The sequence below is a fragment of the Pseudophryne corroboree genome, chromosome 2, assembly GCF_028390025.1.
Source record: "Pseudophryne corroboree isolate aPseCor3 chromosome 2, aPseCor3.hap2, whole genome shotgun sequence".
In the NCBI taxonomy this organism is placed as follows: Eukaryota; Metazoa; Chordata; class Amphibia; order Anura; family Myobatrachidae; genus Pseudophryne; species Pseudophryne corroboree.
The window spans coordinates 275331830-275357447 of record NC_086445.1 but is presented as its reverse complement, the minus strand read 5'-3'; the positions used below and the strand labels follow the sequence as shown (position 1 = coordinate 275357447).

Below are 25618 nucleotides of genomic sequence, written 5' to 3'. Positions count from 1 at the left end.
ATATTGAGGCTTATCTGTCCATCTAAAAAGGACTCAGCAGCAGACTGTCCCGATACATATAAAATAGCCAGAATACATGCGTACAGGAGTTTAAAAGTTCAATCGCTTATCTGTCCATTAGAGGAGTTACAGCAGCAGAGTAGTGACTGCTGTCCCACCACGTAACAGCAGTCACGTGGTGTCCCGGCATTCAGGGAAAGGGGTCTCATGTTTAAACATGGGACCCCTTTCAGTCCGCTGGTTCGGTTGTTCGTTTTCTTTTTTTGCCAAGTACGAGGATTTATATCTGGACACTGCATTGAGGTGAGTATAATTTGATTCACAGGTACCCCGGATCGTCGGATCAGGAGACGTGGCAGTCGGCGGGTCAACATAGGTAAGTATGTGTGTGTCGGCAGGTGTGTAATAAAGTTTTACTCTCAAGGTGTGTGTCTCCTGTTTTTATTTGGGTATTTTTTTTTCAGTAGTACTACAGGTACCAGCGGGCCCGTTTTTCTCCCGCATGCTGGTACTTGTGGTTCTCCAAGTACCAGCTTGCGGGGGAGGCTTGCTGGGACTTGTAGTACTACAGGAAAAAACAATATTCTTTACATTTTCTCAAGGCTATCAGCCTCCCATCCGCAGCCCTTGGATGGGGGGGACACCCTCGGGCTTCACCCCTGGCCCTTGGGTGGCTGGGGGGGGACCCCTTGATTGAAGGGGTCCCCACTCCCCCAGGGTACCCCGGCCAGGGGTGACTAGTTGGATATTTAATGCCACGGCCGCAGGGCGCTGTATAAAAGTGACCCCCGGCTGTGGCATTTATCTGTCCAGCTAGTGGAGCCCGATGCTGGTGTAAAAAAAAACGGGGGACCCCTACTCTTTTTGTCCCCCGTATTTTTTGCACCAGCACCAGGCGCAGAGCCCGGTGCTGGTTTTAAAAATACGGGGGATCCCCTGTCCATTTTTCCCCCGGAATTTTAGAACCAGGACCGGCTTGAAGAGCCCGAGGCTGGTTATGCTTTGGAGGGGGGACCCCACGCAATTTTTTTCCGGGATTTTACCATTCCATCTAAAAAAAATATATATATATATATATATTTTTTTTTTTAAAAATATATAAATAATACTTGTGCCTCCCAAAAAGACAAACCATGTACCGCAGGGGTGTCAAACTCATGGCCCTCCAGCTGTTGTGGAACTACACATTCCAGCATGCCTTGCCACAGTTGCAGCCATCCCTAATACAAAATAGATGGCAAGGCATGCTGGGATGTGTAGTTCCACAACAGCTGGAGGGCCGCGAGTTTGACACCCCTGATGTACCTAATCCCTTCTAATATAAATAGATATGCTATTACCAATAAAAAAAACACCCAAAAAAACATGTTTTAAATTTTTTTTTATTAGATTAACCCACCAAAGTGTGGTGGATTGAAAATGACGAATTTACTGTCTAAAAGCACTGTTGTCGAATTTCCAAACTTCAATTGAATATACTTTGGTCGAATTGCCGCATTTGTACCATTGCAGAAAAGTCGAATTTGACAAATGTCGAATTTCAAAAAGTCGAATTTTGAAAGTCCGTTTTTTTGACGGAAAGTACTGAATTGCATTGTCGATTTTTTTTTTTGGCGAAAAAGTCCAATTTTTCGGCAATTTCGGGAATTCGACCGCAATTGCATATACCCCATTGTTTTGGGGGGGAGGGGGTTGGTGTTTAAATCCTATTATAAGGATTTCTTGCCATTACTGATATACTACAATATACAGGTTGAGTATAAAAAAAAAAAAAAAAAATCCCAGACTTTAAAGGTTAACAAAAAAGGCATGGTAAATGCGATTAACAATTTTAGTACATAAATGCATGGAATACAGTTTATTTTCGGTTGATTTTGAATATGATATTATCCAGATTGATGGCCTTCATTTGCTATACACATTTGTAGTTGATTTCTGAAAGTGAACTTCGTCACTTGTGAGCAGAACAGCGTTTGCAGGATATCTTCACGACATGCCGTTCGGTTCCATCCGTACAAACTGATAGTTGTTCAGGAACTAAAAAAATGTGGCAACAGCAATTCGCACCCTTCGCCTGCAATTGAATTTCCCGCTCTGTACTGAATAAAAATAACCTAAATTTAAAGTTTATTCCTGCCCTAACAAGATATTGTTTCTGAACAGTCATTTAGAACATGCTTATTATGATTGTAATTCTGCAATAGCAATTCACTGTTGTACTTGGTAAACAAGGATATAGATAGGCTAACAATCTGTTTTTGCCTTCACTCTGTGACAGTGGCCCTGTTTTGGAGTTTTACGCTAATGTATTCGGAGCTATGATCCCATGCTCGGCTACTGTGCTAATGCTGCCGCCACCTGGAATTAGATTTAGACGCCCACCGGAGGCCAAGCATATATCTGTGTACACAAATGCAGCAACTGTTGCAGATGCCCCTCAGCCATCTGAGTAGAAATATGGTTACACAGAATGACAGCATGAGACACGGGAGGCATTTGATATTCCGGCTGTCGGGATCCCGGCGCTCAGCATACCGGTGCCGGGATCCCAACAGCCGGCATACTGACAACTATTCTCCCTCTTGGAGGTTCCATGACACCCCTGGAGAGAGAATAAATAGCGCATGCCACCGTGCTCACAGCGTAGCAAACGCAGCAAGCCCGCAAGGGGCCCTTTTTACGCCCCCCCCCCGCTGCCGGCATGCCGGCGGTTTGGATCCCAGCACCGTTATGCTGGGCGCCGGAATCCCGACAGCCAGCATAACGTAGTAGACCCTTGAGCCGCAGACGCCGTGTTTTCTGTATACAGAATTATATGCCCGCAAAATGGTTACAACATGCCTGTGTTTGTGTTGCCACTCTCCATTTCCTCCCCCAATGCCTCCTGTCTGTCAATCCTCACTCCAAGTGACATCGGTATGTCACCTTGGACATGCGCAGTGCGACTCCGATACATACTAATCAATAATTGCTCAACTACGGAAACATTGGCATTGCGTATAACTCTGAATCAGGCCCCCAATGTTTTTTTTTTACTGTTCTTACATTGTACTTGATGGGTTATTTAAGCTGACATAATGTTGTGTTTTAGACGACAGATAGAAGAATCTTCCAAACCAAAGAGACAGTCGCTACAAATTGAAAAGGCTGTAACAACTAATTACAAGCCAGTGTCCAATCATCAGAATAATGTAAGTAGCGCTTTCTTCTTATGTCCTTGTTTGTTTCAGTGCTGCCCTATCCCAAGATTCATTTTCAGCATCATATTTTTTTTATTACCCGTAGGAAGCTCAGTAATGTAGTTTTATGTGTCAGTTCTTCTAGTTTGCATGTGACATGTTAACGATGAGCAAACATTAAAATGTAGGTTCCTATTTTATATTTATATACAGTATTATGATGGCTTATATGACAGCAGAAGTATATATTTTGAGCTATCAACGTGATTTTAGGCAGAAGTCCTGTTTCTGAATTGTGTTATTGCTGTAAGTTGTACTACTCAGTTTAATAATTTCTGATAGGCAATTTGAACTGATTTTATGCCTTAATGTAGCATTTCTCAAACTCTGCTACTACAGTCCCAAGTCATACTTGCATACCTGACCCTCTCCATGAGGGAGAAAATGCTCTGTTCCTGGACTTTCCTGGTAATGTATGTTTGCCATCACCTGTGGTGAAAAACCTTTCTTATCAATAAACTAGCTCACCACAGGTGATGGCAATCATACATTACCAGGAAAGTCCAGGAACAGAGCATTTTCTCCCTCATGGAGAGGGTCAGGTAGGCAAGTATGGTCCAAGTTTTAATTGATATCCATACTTGAACACAGGTGACTTAATTAGTAATTCAGTCAATTTGATTTAACCATCTTGGCTCAAGCATGGATATCCTTAAAACCTGGTCTGTAATGGTGCAGTTTAAAAAACTGCCGTAATGTGAGATAAATAGGTCTGTTGACGTACCTCAGCAGTATGAGTAGAGTGAACACCAGATAGCACAAGGTTGGGTCTCCTAGGAGTTCAAGTATGTACAGTTTGCTGTTCAACTGTTACATATCAAGCTGTAAAAGTATTACTACTCGTGCTCAGACCTTCTACAGTACTGATATTATCTGGATGACATGGCTGAGGATGGCGTTGTAAAATTGGGTACACACTAGAAGATTTGCTTCATGAACGATATCGACTAATGTATCCCCTACCCTTCCAGGCGGCTGATATAGTGCTGGCATGGACATGCAGTTTTGGATGATAAGTCCAAATTAACCTGCATGCACAGGCGACAGAGGGGCTGATAACGATGCGTGCATCGTTCATCGGTTGTACTGTACAAACTGGCCGATATTTTAAACGCTTTGCGCAGAAGTGTGAAAATAAGCGATATCGTCTAAAATATTGCAAAGTATGTATGCACCTTAAGGGCCAAATGTAATAGAGTGAGAGTTTCAAATAGTGAGAGATTTGGTAAGGTTTTTCAGGTTTTTTTTTTAAGTGTCAATCATTTACACTGCAAAACCAGGTTGATCTTGTAGTGTAAATGATTGCTACTTTAAAAAACAAAACTGCAAAACCTTACCAAATCTCTCACTTTTTGAAATTCTCACTCTATTACATTTGGCCCTAAGTCTTCACCGTTGCTCTGCACCCTGAATTCTTGGGTCCTTGAAAGTGGATGTTTTGAATAATTATAACAGCAAAAATACTTTGTACCATGATATTGAATTTTTTTTCATCGAGTTCGGTACGTGTGACCGGTGGATGGGATACCAACGGTCACAATACAGATGCTGGCATCCCGATCTTTAAAATTCTGACAGGTGTGAGGAAAGTATTATAACCCCTAACCCACCCGGTGGCGCCTAAACCTAACCCACCCGCTATACTTACGGCCAGGATGCTGACAGCTCGTATCTTAACCACATCCCTTTTCAGAAGCTCGCCAAAGTGAAATGATGTTCAAAAGTTAACGTAACAATTAAGCTAACAGCATTGGTACAAGAAGATCAAGGTTTCTAGTTTGACAGTTCAGCTAAATGTTTTTGTCTATTTTATTTATTAAAGCGAACACCTCCATTATGTTTCTGCACTATGATTTCACATTACAGAAATGTTAGTGGGGTTTTCTCTGACCGTAATGAAGTGTGACACTGCACATAGCCACATAGTATCCCAGAGGCTGCAGAAATTCTGCCTTCAAATTTTTCTGATACATGATGAACATAATTAGATCAGACAATTGTTGTCCTCAAAGCACTGGAGTATATTCCTCCAGGTCCAGGACTTTTCTGAAGTTAACAAATGACTAGCATATCAGTGTGTTAATGGCTTTACTTTCTGCCACAATGCTTGAGGCATTATCATTTGTATAATCATTTTCTGGCAAGCATGATATGCCAAAGTAAAATCAAAAGGGATTTCTGGAATCTCTGTGGGAAATAGTAAAGAAAGACAGTTGTTTAATTTGCTTTTGCTCAAAGTTACGTCTAGTTCTCCCTGTAAAACACAATTCTAAAACTCCTAAAGTATACCTGTCACTAGCAAAGAGCGTTTTCTGACCGTGGATGCCTATTATGTGCTGTGCTATGCTGCGTAACAAGTGCATGTAGAAGCAAACATTTTCTCTTTTTAAAAGCAGGAACTACATATTCGTTAAGACATTCCCCTCATATTACCATTATCATTTATAAATAAAGTGTCACCATATTCCATAGTGCTTTGGAAAGAATATTTGTTATTGACAGTCCCTGACCCTTTGTGGCTAACACATAAGCACACACTAGGATCCATTGTAGTCAGATGTCGGGTAACCTGTACTGTACTGTACTGTATGAGGAAGCCACACTAACACAGGGAGAATATATAAACTCAATACAGATACAACTCTGGTCAGGAATTGAACTCATCACCCAGTGCTGTGTGGCAGTAATGCTAAGCACTGTGCCTCCATGCTGTCCCATATTTATGTATTCCTCAATGCAGTGCACAAAGCATTAATACGTTTGCTAGGATCTTCAGCCCACAGAATGACCTGAACCAGTAGCTCATGTACTATAGATATTGCACTGCATATTTGTATTGGATGCCTGCCAGGTACCTCCATGCCCATGCTAAGGAGGATGTTTCATCCCGGCATTGATTCCCATTAGTGACAGCTGCATTACATAACCACCTGTTACAGAATACTTTGCCAGTTGAAAATACATTTACAGAGGAGAAGGTCCTAACAGAACTTTCAAAACTAAAAGTGGATAAATCAATGGGACCAGATGGGATACACCCAAGGATACTCAAAGAGCTAAAAGATGTGCTGGTTACACCTTTAACAGAATTATTTAACCAGTCACTAAATACAGGTGCTATTCCAGAGGACTGGAAAAGAGCAAATGTAGTTCCACTGCATAAAAGTGGAAGCAAGGAAGAAGCAAGTAACTACAGACCAGTAAGCCTTACATCAGTAGTAGGGAAAGTAATGGAAAAACTATTAAAAGAAAGAGTAGTGGAATATCTTAAATCAAACAATTTACAGGATCCAAAACAGCATGGATTTACTGGTGGGAGATCATGCCAAACAAATCTTATTGACTTTTTTGACTCTGTGATGAAAATAATAGATCAAGGGGGAGCTGTAGATGTAGCATATCTAGACTTCAGTAAGGCATTTGACACTGTCCCACATCGCAGACTGCTAAATAAACTTGAAAGCCTGGGGGTGGATTATAAATCAGTTAAATGGATAAGAACCTGGTTGCAGGATAGGAAACAGACAGTCGTAGTTAATGGAGTGCAATCTATGGAGGGAAATGTTACCAGTGGAGTACCCCAGGGATCTGTACTTGGTCCAGTTCTCTTTAATATCTTTGTTGGTGACATTGCAGATGGTATTGAAGGGAAGATATGCCTTTTTTTCAGATGATACAAAGATATGCAACAGGGTAGACACACCAGGAGGGGTCAAACAAATGATTAATGACCTAGGTAGGCTTGAGAAATGGTCAAGAACGTGGCAACTACAGTTTAATGCTAAAAAATGCAAAATCATGCACTTGGGTCTCAAAAACCCAAAGGCTAAGTATAGTATCAAGGGTACTATAATGGAAACTACTGAGGAGGAAAGAGATTTAGGAGTCACTATTTCAAGTGACTTGAAGGCAGGAAAGCAATGCAACAAAGCAATGAGAAAGGCAAGTCAGATGCTTGGTTGCATAGGGAGAGGAATCAGTAGCAGGAAAAAAGAAGTGATAATGCCACTGTATAGGTCATTGGTACGGCCCCATCTGGAATACTGTGTCCAGTTCTGGAGACCCTATCTCCAGAAGGATATAAATACATTAGAGAGTGTACAAAGAAGGGCAACTAAAATGGTGCATGGCCTACATCACAAAACTTACCCGGAAAGGCTAAAAGATCTTAACATGTATAGTTTGGAGGAGAGAAGGGAAAGGGGGGACATGATAGAAACTTTCAAATATATCAAGGGTCTTAACAAAGTTCAGGAGGGAAACATTCTTCAAAGGAAAAGAAGTATTAGAACTCGAGGGCATACATTGATACTGGAGGGGGGGAGGTTCAGGGGAAATTTAAGGAAAAATTACTTCACAGAAAGGGTAGTGGATAAGTGGAATAGCCTCCCATCAGAGGTGGTAGAGGCTAAGACTGTAGGGCAATTTAAACATGCTTGGGACAGGCATATGAATAGCCTTACAAAGAATTAAGGTTAAAAAAGGGTTGAGATTGCCTAAAGGATAAAATAAAAAAGGGGCAGACTAGATGGGCCAAGTGGTTCTTATCTGCCGTCAAATTCTATGTTTCTATGTTTAAGTTATAGCATTCACATGCGTTTGCTGCTGCTGTGACATTTACTATTATCTACTGCATGGTTCTGAAAAAAATACTGTTTAGGTGGGATTGCTCCCTAATAACTCCATTCTGGCATAAGATAATAGCCTTGGCCTCAGAAGTGTTGGGTTGCTCTGTGCCCTCTGGCCTTGATTTCTGTCTGCTGTCTCACTTGAACATTCCTCTCTCTCAGTATAAAAAGTCGCTTCTCAAACATCCTATCATACTAACATGTGGCTAGGGTGGTGCTCCCAGTGCACTTGTGCTCTCCTGCTCCCTCTACAACATGGGAATGGTGTCTATGCCTTGATTTTTACATGCCCATGGATGATAGTCTTTTCTCAGACCCTGAAAAACTTTCTGAATTTGTAGCACCGTGGTTTAGCTGCATTGACATCAAATTCTCTGCTTCTTATGCAGCTCTTATACCATGGTATCCGGACTCCAGGTCGACACCAATTGGTCAACGCACCTTAGGTCGACATGTAAAAAGGTCGACATGAGTTTCTCTAACGTCCTAGTGGATGCAGGGGACTCTGTAAGGACCATGGGGATAGACGGGCTCCGCAGAAGACATGGGCACTTTAAGAAAGAATTTAGGTTCTGGTGTGCACTGGCTCCTCCCTCTATGCCCCTCCTCCAGACCTCAGTTTGATACTGTGCCCAGACGAGCTGGGTGCTTTTCAGTGAGCTCTCCTGAGTTTGCTGAGAGAAAGTATTTTGTTAGGTTTTTTATTTTCAGGGAGCTCTTCTGGCAACAGACTCCCTGCATCGTGGGACTGAGGGGAGAGAAGCAGCCCTACTCTCTGAAGCTAGGTCCTGCTTCTTAGGCTACTGGACACCATTAGCTCCAGAGGGATCGTACGCAGGATCTCACCCTCGCCGTCCGATCCCAGAGCCGCGCCGCCGTCCCCCTCGCAGAGCCGGAAGACAGAAGCCGGGTGAGTATGAGAAGCAAAGAAGACTTCACAGGCGGCAGAAGACTCCGTTCTTCACTGAGGTAACGCACAGCACTGCAGCTGTGCGCCATTGCTCCCACACACCTCACATACTCCGGTCACTGTAAGGGTGCAGGGCGCAGGGGGGGGCGCCCTGGGCAGCATTTGGGACCTCTTTTGGCAAAAGTTTAACATATATACAGCTGGGCACTGTATATATGTATGAGCCCCCGCCAAAAATTGCATATTTAAGCGGGACAGAAGCCCGCCGCCGAGGGGGCGGAGCTTCTTCCTCAGCACTCACCAGCGCCATTTTTTCTCCACAGCTCCGCTGAGAGGAAGCTCCCCAGTCTCTCCCCTGCAGATACACGGTAGAAGAGGGTAAAAAGAGAGGGGGGGCACATTATTAGGCGCAAAAATCAATATAAAACAGCAGCTACTGGGTTAACATTAAGTTACTGTGTTATTCCTGGGTTGATAGCGCTGGGGTGTGTGCTGGCATACTCTCTCTCTGTCTCTCCTAAGGGCCTTGTGGGGGAACTGTCCTCAAAAAGGGCATTCCCTGTGTGTGTGGTGTATCGGTACGCTTGTGTCGACATGTCTGATGAGGAAGGCTATGTGGAAGCAGAGCGGGAGCAAGTGAATGTGGTGTCTCCGCCGACGGCGCCGACACCTGATTGGATGGATATGTGGAAGGTTTTAAATGATAATGTTAATTCCTTGCATAAAAGGTTAGAAAAGCTGAAGCCTCAGGACAGTCAGGGTCCCAACCCGTGCCTGGTCCTATGTCGCAGAGGCCGTCAGGGTCTCAGAAGCGCCCACTATCCCAAATTGTTGACACAGATACCGACATGGATTCTGACTCCAGTGTTGATTACGATGATGCAAAGTTACAGCCAAAATTGGCTAAATCCATCCGTTATATGATTATAGCAATTAAGGATGTGTTGCACATCACAGAGGAAATCCCAGTCCCTGACAAGTGGGTACATATGTATGGGGAAAAGAAACCGGAGGTAACCTTTCCCCCCTCACACGAGCTAAATGAGTTATGTGAAAAGGCTTGGGAATCTCCAGATAAAAAACTGCAGATTTCCAAAAGGATTCTTATGGCGTATCCTTTCCCGCCAACGGACAGGTTACGCTGGGAATCCTCCCCTAAGGTGGACAAAGCTTTAACACGCTTATCCAAGAAGGTAGCCCTGCCGTCACAGGATACGGCTACCCTCAAAGATGCTGCGGATCGCAAACAAGAGGTTACCCTGAAGTCCATTTATACACATTCAGGTACCTTACTGAGGCCGGCGATCGAGTCGGCCTGGATGTGTAGTGCTGTAGCAGCATGGACGGATACCGTGTCTGAGGAAATTGATACCTTAGACAAGGATACTATATTGTTGACCTTGGGGCATATTAAAGACGCTGTCCTATATATGAGAGATGCTCAAAGAGACATTAGTCTACTGGGTTCTAGAATAAATGCTATGTCAATTTCTGCCAGAAGGGTCCTGTGGACTCGGCAATGGACAGGTGATGCCGACTCAAAAAGGCATATGGAAGTTTTACCTTACAAGAGTGAGGAATTGTTTGGGGAGGGTCTCTCGGACCTGGTCTCCACAGCTACTGCTGGAAAGTCCAATTTTTTGCCATATGTTTCCTCACAGCCTAAGAGAGCACCGTATTATCAAATGCAGTCCTTTCGATCACAGAAAAACAAGAAAGTCCGAGGTGCGTCCTTTCTTGCCAGAGGCAGGGGCAGAGGAAAGAAGCTGCACAACACAGCTAGTTCCCAGGAACAGAAGTCCTCCCCGGCCTCTACAAAATCCACTGCATGACGCTGGGGCTCCGCAAGCGGAGCTAGGCCCGGTGGGGGCACGTCTTCGAAATTTCAGCCACAAGTGGGTTCACTCCCAGCTGGATCCCTGGGCAATAGAGATTGTGTCTCAGGGATACAAGCTGGAATTCGAGGAGATGCCCCCTCACCGATACCTCAAATCGGCCCTGCCAGCTTCCCCCCACGAGAGGGAAATAGTGTTAACTGCAATTCACAAATTGTATCTTCAACAGGTGGTGGTCAAGGTTCCCCTCCTTCAACAAGGAAGGGGTTATTATTCGACCATGTTTGTAGTCCCGAAACCGGACGGTTCGGTCAGACCCATATTGAATTTAAAATCCCTGAACATATACCTGAAAAGGTTCAAGTTCAAGATGGAATCGCTGAGAGCGGTCATCGCAAGCCTGGAAGGGGGGGATTTTATGGTCTCTCCGGACATAAAGGATGCACACCTTCATGTCCCCATTTATCCACCTCATCAGGCGTACCTCAGATTTGTGGTACAGGATTGTCATTACCAATTTCAGACGTTGCCGTTTGGTCTCTCCACGGCACCGAGAATATTTACCAAGGTAATGGCGGAAATGATGGTGCTCCTGCGGAAGCAAGGAGTCACAATTATCCCATACTTGGACGATCTCCTCATAAAAGCGAGATCAAGAGAGCAGTTGCTGATCAGCGTAGCACTTTCTCTGGAAGTGTTACGGCAACACGGCTGGATTCTAAATATTCCAAAGTCGCAGTTGGTTCCTACGACTCGTCTGCCTTTCCTGGGCATGATTCTGGACACAGACCAGAAAAGGGTTTATCTCCCGATGGAGAAAGCTCAGGAACTCATGACACTGGTCAGAAACCTATTAAAACCAAAACAGGTGTCAGTGCATCACTGCACTCGTGTCCTGGGAAAGATGGTGGCATCATACGAGGCCATTCCCTTCGGCAGGTTCCATGCGAGGACTTTTCAATGGGACTTACTGGACAAATGGTCCGGATCACATCTTTAGATGCATCGGTTAATCACCCTATCCCCCGGGGCCAGGGTGTCACTCCTGTGGTGGCTGCAGAGCGCTCACCTTCTCGAGGGCCGCAGATTCGTCATTCAGGACTGGGTCCTGGTGACCACGGACGCAAGCCTCCGAGGTTGGGGTGCAGTCACACAGGGAAGAAATTTCCAAGGTCTGTGGTCAAGTCAAGAGACTTGCCTTCACATCAACATCCTGGAATTAAGGGCCATATACAACGCCTTACGTCAAGAGGAGACCCTGCTTCGCGACCAACCGGTTCTGATTCAGTCAGACAACATCACCGCAGTGGCTCATGTAAACCGCCAAGGCGGCACAAGGAGCAGAGTGGCGATGGCGGAAGCCACCAGAATTCTTCGCTGGGTGGAGAATCACGTAAGCGCACTGTCAGCAGTGTTCATCCCGGGAGTGGACAACTGGGAAGCAGACTTCCTCAGCAGACACGACCTCCACCCGGGAGAGTGGGGACTTCATCAGGAAGTCTTTGCACAGATTACAAGTCGATGGGAACTGCCACAGGTGGACATGATGGCATCCCGCCTCAACAAAAAACTACAGAGGTATTGCGCCAGGTCAAGAGACCCTCAGGCGGTAGCTGTAGACGCCCTGGTGACACCGTGGGTGTTCCAGTCGGTCTATGTGTTTCCTCCTCTTCCTCTCATACCCAAGGTGCTGAGGATAATAGGAAAAAGAGGAGTGAGAACAATACTCATTGTTCCAGATTGGCCACGAAGGACTTGGTATCCAGATCTGCAAGAAATGCTCACAGAGGACCTGTGGGCCTCTTCCTCTAAGACTTACCGCGGCTGCGTTTGACGGCATGGCGGTTGAACGCCGGATCCTAGCAGAGAAAGGCATTCCGGATGAGGTCATTCCTACGCTGATAAAGGCTAGGAAGGACGTGACAGCTCAACATTTTCACCGTATATGGCGAAAATATGTTGCTTGGTGTGAGGCCAGGAATGCTTCTACGGAGGAATTCCAGCTGGGCCGTTTCCTTCACTTCCTACAGTCCGGAGTGAATTTGGGCCTAAAATTGGGTTCCATTAAGGTCCAGATTTCGGCCCTATCCATTTTCTTTCAAAAAGAGTTGGCTTCTCTACCTGAAGTTCAGACGTTTGTAAAGGGAGTGCTGCATATTCAGCCCCCTTTTGTGCCTCCAGTGGCACCTTGGGATCTTAACGTGGTGTTGAGTTTCCTGAAATCCCACTGGTTTGAACCACTCAAAACGGTAGAGTTGAAATATCTCACGTGGAAGGTGGTCATGTTATTAGCCTTGGCTTCGGCTAGGCGTGTGTCAGAGTTGGCGGCTTTGTCACATAAAAGCCCCTATCTGGTTTTCCATGCGGATAGAGCAGAATTGCGGACCCGTCCACAATTTCTGCCAAAAGTGGTTTCATCCTTTCATATAAACCTACCTATTGTGGTGCCTGTGGCTACTACTGACTTGGAGGATTCCGGGTTACTTGATGTGGTCAGGGCTTTGAAGGTTTATGTAGCCAGAACGGCTATGGTCAGGAAAACAGAGTCTTTGTTTATCCTGTATGCTTCCAACAAGCTTGGTGCTCCTGCTTCAAAGCAAACTATTGCTCACTGGATCTGTAACACGATTCAGCAGGCTCATTCTGCGGCTGGATTGCCGCTGCCAAAATCAGTTAAGGCCCATTCCCGTGGGGTCTCGGCATTACAGCTTTGCCGAGCGGCTACTTAGTCAGGTTCAAACACTTTTGCAAAGTTCTACAAGTTTGATACCCTGGCTGAGGAGGACCTTGTGTTTGCTCAATCGGTGCTGCAGAGTCATCCGCACTCTCCCGCCCGTTTAGGAGGTTTGGTATAATCCCCATGGTCCTTACAGAGTCCCCAGCATCCACTAGGACGTTAGAGAAAATAAGATTTTACTTACCGGTAAATCTATTTCTCGTAGTCCGTAGTGGATGCTGGGCGCCCGTCCAAAGTGCGGACTTCTTCTGCAATACTTGTATATAGTTATTGCTTCAATAAGGGTTAAGTTATGGTTGCATCAGGGTTGGACCTGATGCTCTGTTATTTGTCATACTGTTAACTGGTTGTTATCGCATGTTATACGGTGTGATTGGTGTGGCTGGTATGAATCTTGCCCTGGATTACCAAAATCCTTTCCTTGTACTGTCAGCTCTTCTGGGCACAGTTTCTCTAACTGAGGTCTGGAGGAGGGGCATAGAGGGAGGAGCCAGTGCACACCAGAACCTAAATTCTTAAAGTGCCTATGTCTCCTGCGGAGCCCGTCTATCCCCATGGTCCTTACGGAGTCCCCAGCATCCACTACGGACTACGAGAAATAGATCTACCGGTAAGTAAAATCTTATTTTTTCACATTTTTTAAACTTTTTCACACTTTACGATCCATGTGGACTACAATTGGGAACGGTAACCTGTGCGAGCGCAGTGGTAGTGGAGCGAGGCACCTTGCCCAATGCTCGCGAGCCATGCGAGGGGACACGGTGCACTAATTGGGGTTCCCCGTCACTTTACGAAGAAAATGACACTAAAAACAGTCAAACTCATGTCGTCCTTTTCCATGTCGACCTTGTTAATGTCGACCTTTTGTCTGTGCTGACCTATTTCTGGTGTCGACCTAATGTGTGTTGACCAATTGGTGTCGACCTTGAGTCTCAGACCCTATACTACAAACCTAATTTTTTGGCTTGAGACCCCTGAGAGGAACTCACTCATTTTTAGCTGATGTGCTTCGTTCACCTCTGGCTGACTTGGTATCTGTATGTCCTCCCCTCCTCCCTCTCACTGTCACCGTTATCCTACAACTATCTTTCTTTTTTCCTTTCTTTTTTTACTTTTTCTCATCCCTGCGTAGATGTTTGGAGTAAATTTTTTATGCACCTTTTGTGTATGTCATTTGTCTTTTCTTCTCTTCATATGTGTAATACAGACACTTGTTACATTTCTTTGAAAATTATCTATTAAAAAAAATAATCTCTTTAGTAAATAACTCCTTATTGCACATACTGTGGCTTATCAAAGTACTTACTACTCTATACTCCCTTACAGTAGTGTTGGCCAGACTCTGTACTACACCATGCCTATAACAAAACTTACCGGCAGATTTAATTAAGCGCAAAGTGACCATTACGTTGCCTGATTTCTGTGTGCACCTCCATAAGCTGCAAACAGAAATCAACGTGATGTAATGTGTGAAGACACTTCACAACGGCACTAATGCTTAATTGCATCTGCCATTTTCTGTGTTTATTCTATCCTTCGTATCTCTTAACGTGTCTGCCAAATTCCATTGATGCATGATCTGTCCTCACTTAAGTGGTACTTACAGGTCAGTCATTTATTCAGATTAGCATTCTATCTTGTCAGTCATTACCTGGCCCTATGCTTCTGAGGAAGGTCTTAGGACCGAAAACGCGTTTAAGCAATTCTCTACTTGGTATTCCTACGCTTCCATCATTTGGTAATCGACTCCACATCCAACGTTTCTGGCAGCTGGGATTTCTTTCTGGATGCAGAGGGACTTTGGGTCGGTGTAGTGGCGGGATATCAATTGACATACCACGTGATTGGTGATATATGCCCTTTATGTTTTTTAAATTGTGAGTGTATTACATTTTTATTAAATTTTGTTTCTTTTAAGACTATATTGCACCATATTGGTTTTTTTAAGTCTTCAGTATTTCGCTGGAAATTTCTGGATATTCCTCCTATAAGGATGACGCACACAGATTAATTCCATCTATTATCCTGTTGATGACCCCTGGATATACCTCGTATGAGGATGATATGCACTGATAAAAGTTTATCTATGTGAGTGGAACCAATAAAAACACGCTTTGGACATTTATCATTATATATTACACTATTGTGTTTATTTCTTTTATTTTTCAAGAATCCAGTTCTATCTATGTAAGTGGATCATACTCTGGTCTTTTGTGAATCATAGACCACCTTTCTGAATGTGTTTGTGGTTACGGTAGCGCCACGAGTTCTCATTTTGGTTTTTATACCTGATAAGTTATCACTATTCTAAGGTACAAGGAAGTACCAGCGAACATGTAGTGTTTCATGGGAACAGGGATTGCTATGGGTGCCAGTACTAAGATTGGTCCTGGTGCCTTATCTTGTGTAGAGGTTGTGACAAAGGGGTCTATTTACAAAGCCTTAGATGGAGATAAAGTACCAGCCAACCAGCTCCTAACTGTCATTTCTCTAACGTCCTAGTGGATGCTGGGGACTCCGAAAGGACCATGGGGAATAGCGGCTCCGCAGGAGACTGGGCACAAAAGTAAAAAGCTTTAGGACTACCTGGTGTGCACTGGCTCCTCCCCCTATGACCCTCCTCCAAGCCTCAGTTAGATTTTTGTGCCCGAACGAGACGGGTGCAGGCTAAGGGGCTCTCCTGAGCTGCTTAGTGGAAAAGTTTAAAGTAGGTTTTTTATTTTCAGTGAGACCTGCTGGCAACAGGCTCACTGCATCGAGGGACTAAGGGGAGAGAAGCGAACTCACCTGCGTGCAGAGTGGATTGGGCTTCTTAGGCTACTGGACATTAGCTCCAGAGGGACGATCACAGGCCCAGCCATGGATGGGTCCCGGAGCCGCGCCGCCGGCCCCCTTACAGAGCCAGAAGACTGAAGAGGTCCGGAAAATCGGCGGCAGAAGACGTCCTGTCTTCTATAAGGTAGCGCACAGCACCGCAGCTGTGCGCCATTGCTCTCATGCACACTTCACACTCCGGTCACTGAGGGTGCAGGGCGCTGGGGGGGGCGCCCTGAGATGCAATAAAACACCTTTTTGTTGGCAAAAAATACATCACATATAGCTCCTGGGCTATATGGATGCATTTAACCCCTGCCAAATTTCCATAGAAAAGCGGGAGAAAGGCCGCCGAGAAGGGGGCGGAGCCTATCTCCTCAGCACACTGGCGCCATTTTTCCTCACAGCTCCGTTGGAGGAAGGCTCCCTGACTCTCCCCTGCAGTCCTGCACTACAGAAACAGGGTAAAACAAAGAGAGGGGGGCACTAAATTGGCATAGAAATATATACAGCAGCTATATTAGGGAAAAACACTTATATAAGGTTATCCCTGTGTATATATAGCGCTCTGGTGTGTGCTGGCAAACTCTCCCTCTGTTTACCCAAAGGGCTAGTGGGGTCCTGTCCTCTATCAGAGCATTCACTGTGTGTGTGCTGTGTGTCGGTACGTTGTGTCGACATGTATGAGGAGGAAAATGGTGTGGAGGCGGAGCAATTGCCCGTGTTAGTGATGTCACCCCCTAGGGAGTCGACACCTGACTGGATGGTCTTATGGAAAGATTTACGTGATAGTGTCAGCACTTTACAAAAGACTGTTGACGACATGAGACAGCCGGCAAATCAGTTAATACCTGTACAGGCGTCTCAAACACCGTCAGGGGCTATAAAGCGCCCGTTACCTCAGGTCGATACAGACACGGACACTGACTCCAGTGTCGACGGTGAGGAAACAAACGTATTTTCCAGTAGGGCCACACGTTACATGATCACGGCAATGAAGGAGGTTTTGAACATTTCTGATACTACAAGTACCACAAAAAAGGGTATTATGTGGGGTGTGAAAAAACTACCCGTAGTTTTTCCCGAATCAGATGAATTGAATGAGGTGTGTGATGAAGCGTGGGTTTCCCCCGATAAGAAACTGCTAATTTCTAAAAAATTATTGGCATTATACCCTTTCCCACCAGAGGTTAGGGCGCGTTGGGAAACACCCCCTAGAGTGGATAAGGCGCTCACACGCTTATCAAAACAAGTGGCGTTACCGTCTCCTGATACGGCCGCCCTAAAGGAACCAGCTGATAGAAAGCTGGAAAATATCCTTAAGAGTATATACACACATACTGGTATTATACTACGACCAGCAATCGCCTCAGCCTGGATGTGCAGTGCTGGGGTGGCTTGGTCGGATTCCCTGACTGAAAATATTGATACCCTGGACAGGGACAATATATTATTGACTATAGAGCATTTAAAGGATGCATTCCTATATATGCGAGATGCACAGAGAGACATTTGCACTCTGGCATCAAGAGTAAGTGCGATGTCCATTTCTGCCAGAAGAGGATTATGGACGCGACAGTGGTCAGGGGATGCGGATTCCAAACGGCATATGGAAGTATTGCCGTATAAAGGGGAGGAGTTATTTGGGGGCGGTCTATCGGACCTGGTGGCCACGGCAACGGCTGGGAAATCCACCTTTTTACCCCAAGTCACCTCGCAGCAGAAAAAGATACCGTCTTTTCAGGCTCAGTCCTTTCGTCCCCATAAGGGCAAGCGGGCAAAAGGCCACTCATATCTGCCCCGGGGCAGAGGAAGGGGAAAAAGACTGCAACAGACAGCCTCTTCCCACGAACAGAAGCCCTCCCCCGCTTCTGCCAAGTCCTCAGCATGACGCTGGGGCCTTACAAGCGGACTCAGGCACGGTGGGGGCCCGTCTCAAGATTTTCAGCGCGCAGTGGGCTCACTCGCAAGTGGACCCCTGGATCCTGCAGGTAGTATCTCAGGGGTACAAATTGGAATTCGAGACGTCTCCCCCTCGCCGGTTCCTGAAGTCTGCTTTACCAACGTCTACCCCCGACAGGAAAGCGGTATTGGAAGCCATTCACAAGCTGTATTCCCAGCAAGTGATAATCAAGGTACCCCTCCTACAACAGGGAAAGGGGTATTACTCCACGCTGTTTGTGGTACCGAAGCCGGACGGCTCGGTGAGACCCATTTTAAATCTGAAAGCCTTGAACACTTACATAAAAAGGTTCAAGTTCAAGATGGAGTCACTCAGAGCAGTGATAGCGAACCTGGAAGAAGGGGACTACATGGTGTCTCTGGACATCAAGGATGCTTACCTCCATGTCCCAATTTGCCCTTCTCACCAAGGGTACCTCAGGTTTGTGGTACAGAACTGTCACTATCAGTTTCAGACGCTGCCGTTTGGATTGTCCACGGCACCCCGGGTCTTTACCAAGGTAATGGCTGAAATGATGATTCTTCTTCGAAGAAAAGGCGTCTTAATTATCCCTTACTTGGACGATCTCCTGATAAGGGCAAGGTCCAGAGAACAGTTAGAGGTCGGAGTAGCACTATCTCAAATAGTACTACGACAGCACGGATGGATTCTAAATATTCCAAAATCGCAGCTGATTCCGACGACACGTCTGCTGTTCCTAGGGATGATTCTGGACACAGTACAGAAAAAGGTGTTTCTCCCGGAAGAGAAAGCCAAGGAGTTATCCGACCTAGTCAGGAAGCTCCTAAGACCAGGCCAGGTGTCAGTGCATCAGTGCACAAGGGTCCTGGGAAAGATGGTGGCTTCTTACGAAGCGATTCCATTCGGCAGATTCCACGCAAGAACTTTTCAGTTGGATCTGCTAGACAAATGGTCCGGATCGCATCTTCAAATGCATCAGCGGATAACCCTGTCTCCAAGGACAAGGGTGTCTCTCCTGTGGTGGTTACAGAGTGCTCATCTCCTAGAGGGCCGCAGATTCGGCATTCAGGATTGGGTCCTGGTGACCACGGATGCCAGCCTGAGAGGCTGGGGAGCAGTCACACAGGGAAAAAATTTCCAGGGCTTGTGGTCAAGCATGGAAACGTCACTTCACATAAATATCCTGGAACTAAGGGCCATTTACAATGCCCTAAGTCAGGCAAGGCCTCTGCTTCAGGGTCAGCCAGTATTGATCCAGTCGGACAACATCACGGCAGTCGCCCACGTAAACAGACAGGGCGGCACAAGAAGCAGGAGGGCAATGACGGAAGTGGCAAGGATTCTTCGCTGGGCGGAAAATCATGTGATTGCACTGTCAGCAGTGTTCATTCCGGGAGTGGACAACTGGGAAGCAGACTTCCTCAGCAGACACGATCTCCACCCGGGGGAGTGGGGACTTCACCAAGAAGTCTTCCACATGATTGTAAACCGTTGGGAAAAACCAAAGGTGGACATGATGGCGTCTCGCCTCAACAAAAAACTGGACTGATATTGCTCCAGGTCAAGGGACCCTCAGGCAATAGCTGTGGACGCTCTGGTAACACCGTGGGTGTACCGGTCAGTGTATGTGTTCCCTCCTCTTCCTCTCATACCAAAAGTACTGAGAATCATAAGAAGGAGAGGAGTAAAGACTATACTCGTGGCTCCGGATTGGCCAAGAAGGACTTGGTACCCGGAAATTCAAGAGATGCTCACGGAAGAACCGTGGCCTCTACCTCTAAGACAGGACCTGCTCCAGCAGGGACCATGTCTGTTCCAAGACTTACCGCGGCTGCGTTTGACGGCATGGCGGTTGAACGCCGGATCCTGAAGGAAAAAGGCATTCCGGATGAAGTCATCCCTACCCTGATCAAAGCCAGGAAGGATGTAACCGTACAACATTATCACCGTATTTGGCGTAAATATGTTGCGTGGTGCGAGGCCAGGAAGGCCCCTACAGATGAATTTCAACTGGGTCGATTCCTGCATTTCCTGCAAACAGGACTGTCTATGGGCCTCAAATTAGGGTCCATTAAGGTTCAAATTTCGGCCCTGTCGATATTCTTCCAAAAAGAACTAGCTTCTGTTCCTGAAGTTCAGACGTTTGTCAAGGGAGTACTGCATATACAGCCTCCTTTTGTGCCTCCAGTGGCACCTTGGGATCTCAATGTAGTTTTGGGATTCCTAAAATCACATTGGTTTGAACCACTCACCACTGTGGACTTGAAATATCTCACATGGAAAGTGGTGATGCTGTTAGCCCTGGCTTCAGCCAGGCGTGTATCAGAATTGGCGGCTTTATCCTATAAAAGCCCGTACCTAATTTTTCATACGGACAGGGCAGAATTGAGGACTCGTCCTCAATTTCTCCCTAAGGTGGTTTCAGCATTTCACTTAAACCAACCTATTGTGGTGCCTGCGGCTACTAGGGAGTTGGAGGATTCCAAGTTGCTGGACGTAGTCAGGGCCCTGAAAATATATGTTTCCAGGACGGCTGGAGTCAGAAAATCTGACTCGCTGTTTATCCTGTATGCACCCAACAAGCTGGGTGCTCCTGCTTCTAAGCAGACTATTGCTCGTTGGATTTGTAGTACAATTCAGCTTGCACATTCTGTGGCAGACCTGCCACAGCCAAAATCTGTAAAAGCCCATTCCACAAGGAAAGTGGGCTCATCTTGGGCGGCTGCCCGAGGGGTCTCGGCTTTACAACTTTGCCGAGCAGCTACTTGGTCAGGGGCAAACACGTTTGCTAAATTCTACAAATTTGATACCCTGGCTGAGGAGGACCTGGAGTTCTCTCATTCGGTGCTGCAGAGTCATCCGCACTCTCCCGCCCGTTTGGGAGCTTTGGTATAATCCCCATGGTCCTTTCGGAGTCCCCAGCATCCACTAGGACGTTAGAGAAAATAAGAATTTACTTACCGATAATTCTATTTCTCATAGTCCGTAGTGGATGCTGGGCGCCCATCCCAAGTGCGGATTGTCTGCATTACTTGTACATAGTTATTGTTACAAAAATCGGGTTTTTTTGTTGTTGTGAGCCATCTTTTCAGAGGCTCCTTCTGTTATCATACTGTTAACTGGGTTCAGATCACAGGTTGTACAGTGTGATTGGTGTGGCTGGTACGAGTCTTACCCGGGATTCAAGATCCTTCCTTATTGTGTACGCTCGTCCGGGCACAGTATCTTAACTGAGGCTTGGAGGAGGGTCATAGGGGGAGGAGCCAGTGCACACCAGGTAGTCCTAAAGCTTTTTACTTTTGTGCCCAGTCTCCTGCGGAGCCGCTATTCCCCATGGTCCTTTCGGAGTCCCCAGCATCCACTACGGACTATGAGAAATAGAATTATCGGTAAGTAAATTCTTATTTTTTCAAGTCCTGCCTGTAACATGGCATTTAGGAGCTGACTGGCTGGTTCCTGTATATCCGACCACTTTATCTCCGACCACTTTATCTCTGTTGAAGGCTTAGTAAATAGACCCCAGATTGCTTTTTGACTGTAGAGAAGCAGCAGTTCTCATCATGTTTCTGGAACCTGTGACAAACCTTTGTGGATTGCTAGAGGGCTTTCTGTGTACGGATTGTATTCTTCAGCCCTTAGGAGCCACTGTTCAAACTCCTCAACAGTTTGCATAGTTAATTTCCAGGATGGTGAGAGTGATGGATGACACTTTTTTTTGGGAGTCCCTCAGTTGATCCCAAATGGTCATCTGGCATGAGTCATGGAAAATTTGGGAAGATATCAAGCCAATTAGCACTGACATTAAACTTTCTGCTTCTGGCGCACCAACTTCAGTACCAGCAACTAACTTCAGTACTGACTTGCATTCCCTGGAAATGTTCTCCCCCAAGTCTCTATTCATTAAAGGTTAATTCTGTGGTTCAAACCTAAAATAGTTTCTGCTAGTATTCTTCATATTCTGGAGTTGAGGATGTCTGAGACAAGGGCCTTTGCTGAGGGTTCAGCCGCTTAGTGGTTATCTGGGCAGCAGACAAACATCTGACATATATTTGTAACTAACTGAAGTTTAAATCTTAAAGTTATTAATGAGTTGGGTGTAACTGTCAACATTTTAAAAATAATTAGCAACTTAGCAGCTCTTCTAACACACCCATGAGGTGGCTGCCCAGTGCCAGTTTTTTTCTGTTTTGGTTTTATTGTGGGGGAGTGTCACTGGTAGCTTTCCTTTCTGTTCAGTTTTCTAATCACTTAGAAGTTTTCCTTCTATTATCAATGTTGCTATTTCAAGGCTTTTGGGTACACAATATTTTTTGTCTTCCCACCTACATTTCTGTCAGTTATTTTAGTTCATTGATTTATGGTTATTTCTCTCAGTTATTGCAGTTCATTAAAGATTTCCTCCAAATCCATCAAGTGAAAGGCCCAGAACAGACTCCCTGTGTCAACGTTCTGTGCAACATACACAAAATGGAGGTCTGACCAGGTCCTCAACCCTCTAGTATGTCTTCTAGGATCCAATGTTACCACTCCTCGAAGTTTTCGTACAAATACATCCAGTGGAAGGCTCAGAAGAGTCTCCCTGGGTCAAAGTTCTGCCCAGCGTACAGCAATGGGAAGTCTGACAAGGACCCCAGCCCCCCTTACACCTGGCCAGGATCCAACTGGACCACCTCGTCTTGGTTTCATCCCAATTGGTGCAAGGGTGTACGAATACATAACCAGACAGACAGACAGACCAATTAATTTTATTTATAAGATTTTTTTTTCATGCAGCGAAGACATTTTGTCTCATCAAGCCTTTTGTTGTACCTTGTAATTCCAGTGTGTTATTGAGTGCCCTAGTGTCTGATCTCTTTCAGCCTTTAAAAAAAGATGTTCTTCAAGTGGCTCACACGAATACCCCTTTTCCACTAAAGCACGGGTCGCTACAGCCCCTTTTGAACAGCGCTCACCAAACCGGCATATTGCCGTGTTGGTGACGCTACTACTGATGATCTCCCATCGCCGCCCTCCCTACACTCTGTGAACGGGAGCCGTGTCGCCTCGACACGGCTCCCGTTCACACTAGACAGCTAGCCGGGTTGAACACGTGTTCAACCCGGCTAGCTACCCGGGTAGGATTCCCGGATCACTTGATCCAGGAATTTGCCGGGGAACCCTTTTCCACTAGGGCAAAACACGGGTAAATGCGCGCCCCCGCACATTTACCCGTGTTTCTAAGAGCTAGTGGAAAAGTGGTATTAGGTTGTTGTTTCTTGTAGCAATCAAGTCTGCCCCAAGAGTGGGAGATTTATATGTATTTGCTGAATGTCTATACAGACAAAGTGGTATTGAAAGCTTCACTTGATTTCATACCTAAGATAGCTTTTACTTGTCATATGAATCATGAGATCATCCTACCATCTCTCTCAACACAGCCATCTAATGACAATCAAGAATGATTATGCCTTGGATCATGTAAGGGTGATTTTTGTTCACTTCTTAATCCAGGTTGCTAGCAATTGTTTGTTTGCAGAGTTATTTTTCATCTCTCGTCTTCCTCTAAGATGCCTTCATAGCAGTTATGCTTGTACTTGTCCAACTATGATGGTCTTCTGCATCATTTATAGATAAATTGTGCCCTGTGTAGCATCCTAACAACAGTGGTATCCACACGCTCCACCATTTTTTTTAATCCCTGACTTTCTCTGTCCATCCTGTCCCCTCTCCGTCTGTCTCTCCAATTTCTTTCCCACCTCCTGTATCTCTCATCTCTGTCCCCCCTTTATCGCATCTCTTCTGTCTGTGTCACTCTCATCACTATCTATTTTTCATCTTTGTGCCTGTTCTGTCTGTCTCTGATCCCTGCTGCCATTGTTCCCATTGTTTGTCTCTCTCCATCCCATATGTCTCATCTCTTACATCTCTCTACCGCTTCAGCTTCTCTTTCACCTTTATCTCTGTCCCCCTTCTATCTCTCGCTCTCATCTCTTTGCCCCCATCCACCCTACGGGTGTTGAGTTGTGCTGACGCCAGGCCATAGCAGGAGGGTATTATCTATACATCCATAAAACACACACAAACATATATGTATTTGCACAGTATATCTTGTAGAGGTTTCCCTTTATTTTTTGTAAATGAAAAGAGCATTCAGATGTGGCTAATGATCTACTGGGATACTGAATCATTTCAGTGTGCTGAATATTTAGCCAATTTAATTTGATTCCGCCTCACCAGACTTTAATGTCAACATAACTGTTTTCCACACAAGTGTTGAAAGAAGTATTTATTATTGGCTACAGTCCAGCAGTGCGGAAACGATGAGCTGAATATCCAGCGTTTTAAGGTGGAAGATTCTTCAGCAGTCTATGCATCTGCAGCTGTGACTTTATGCTGAGCTTTAGAAGTGACATTGTGCCCAGTGTTAAACATTTCTTTTTCTTTGGATTGTTTCCTGTGATTCGATCTTTGCTTTCATAGCAATTCTCTCTTCAGCTGTTTTATTGATGGTTTGTAAAAAAAAAAAAAAAATCCATATTCTGGGTATATTATTTGTAGCTGTAAAAATCAGTGTATGTGGCAATATGTATCATTAGTCAAGATAATATAATTGCATATTTTAAGTTGGAAGCACAGAAAGTTTCTCTTACATCCTAGAGGATGCTGGGGACTCCAAAAGGACCATGGGGTATAGACGGGATCCGCAGGAGACATGGGCACACTAAAAGACTTTGACTGGGTGTGTACTGGCCCCTCCCTCTAGGCCCCTCCTCCAGACCTCAGTTAGATTCTGTGCCCAGGAGTGACTGGACACACACTAGGGGAGCTCTACTGAGTTTCTCTGGAAAGACTTTTGTTAGGTTTTTTATTTTGAGGGAGAACTGCTGGCTACAGGCTCTCTGCATCGTGGGACTGAGGGGAGAGAAGTCAGACCTACTTCTTGTTAGTTCAAAGGCTCTGCTTCTTAGGCTACTGGATACTATTAGCTCCAGAGGGTTCGATCACTTGGTGCGCCTAGCTGCTTGTACCCGGAGCCGCGCCGTCACCCCCCTCACAGAAGCCAGAAGAGAGAAGCCGGGTGAGTATTAGAAGAACAGAAGACTTCAGTAACGGAGGTACAGCGCAGCGCTCCATGCTCCCACACACACACCAACGGCACTCACAGGGTGCAGGGCGCTGGGGGGCCCTGGGCAGCAGTTACTGAGGGTCTTTTTTGGCACTGGAAAGAGGCATATTCGGTGCCCGGGCACCGTATACGATACCCCCGCCAGTATAAAGAAATTCAAATTTGTGCGGGACTACAGCGCGCCGGGAAGGGGCGGGGCTTAGCCGCACAGCTCACCAGCGCCATTTTCTCTCTCCACAGCCGCTGCAGAGACGCTGGCCCGGACCTCCAAGCTCCTTACAAGTAAAAAGGGAGCAAAACGAGGGGGGCACATGCAATTTGGTGCTTTTTTATGTGTAGATTTACAGCGCAAACAACATATATTATTTGTTTTGTAGTATATGGGCGCTGGGGTGTGAGCTTGCATACTCCCTCTGTGTTTCTCTC

General features: G+C 45.7%; 1 protein-coding gene across 2 annotated transcripts in view; it reads left to right on the top strand.

Annotated features, from left to right (window-relative positions):
- The window catches only part of GTF2F2 (general transcription factor IIF subunit 2), a 423942-nt gene that overhangs the window by 301265 nt on the left and 97059 nt on the right, over window positions 1–25618 (top strand). For both annotated transcript variants that reach the window (XM_063952832.1, XM_063952831.1), the window contains one exon: window positions 3092–3191. In XM_063952832.1, coding sequence (XP_063808902.1) covers window positions 3092–3191 — 100 coding nt within the window. The remainder of the gene's footprint in view (window positions 1–3091; window positions 3192–25618) is intronic.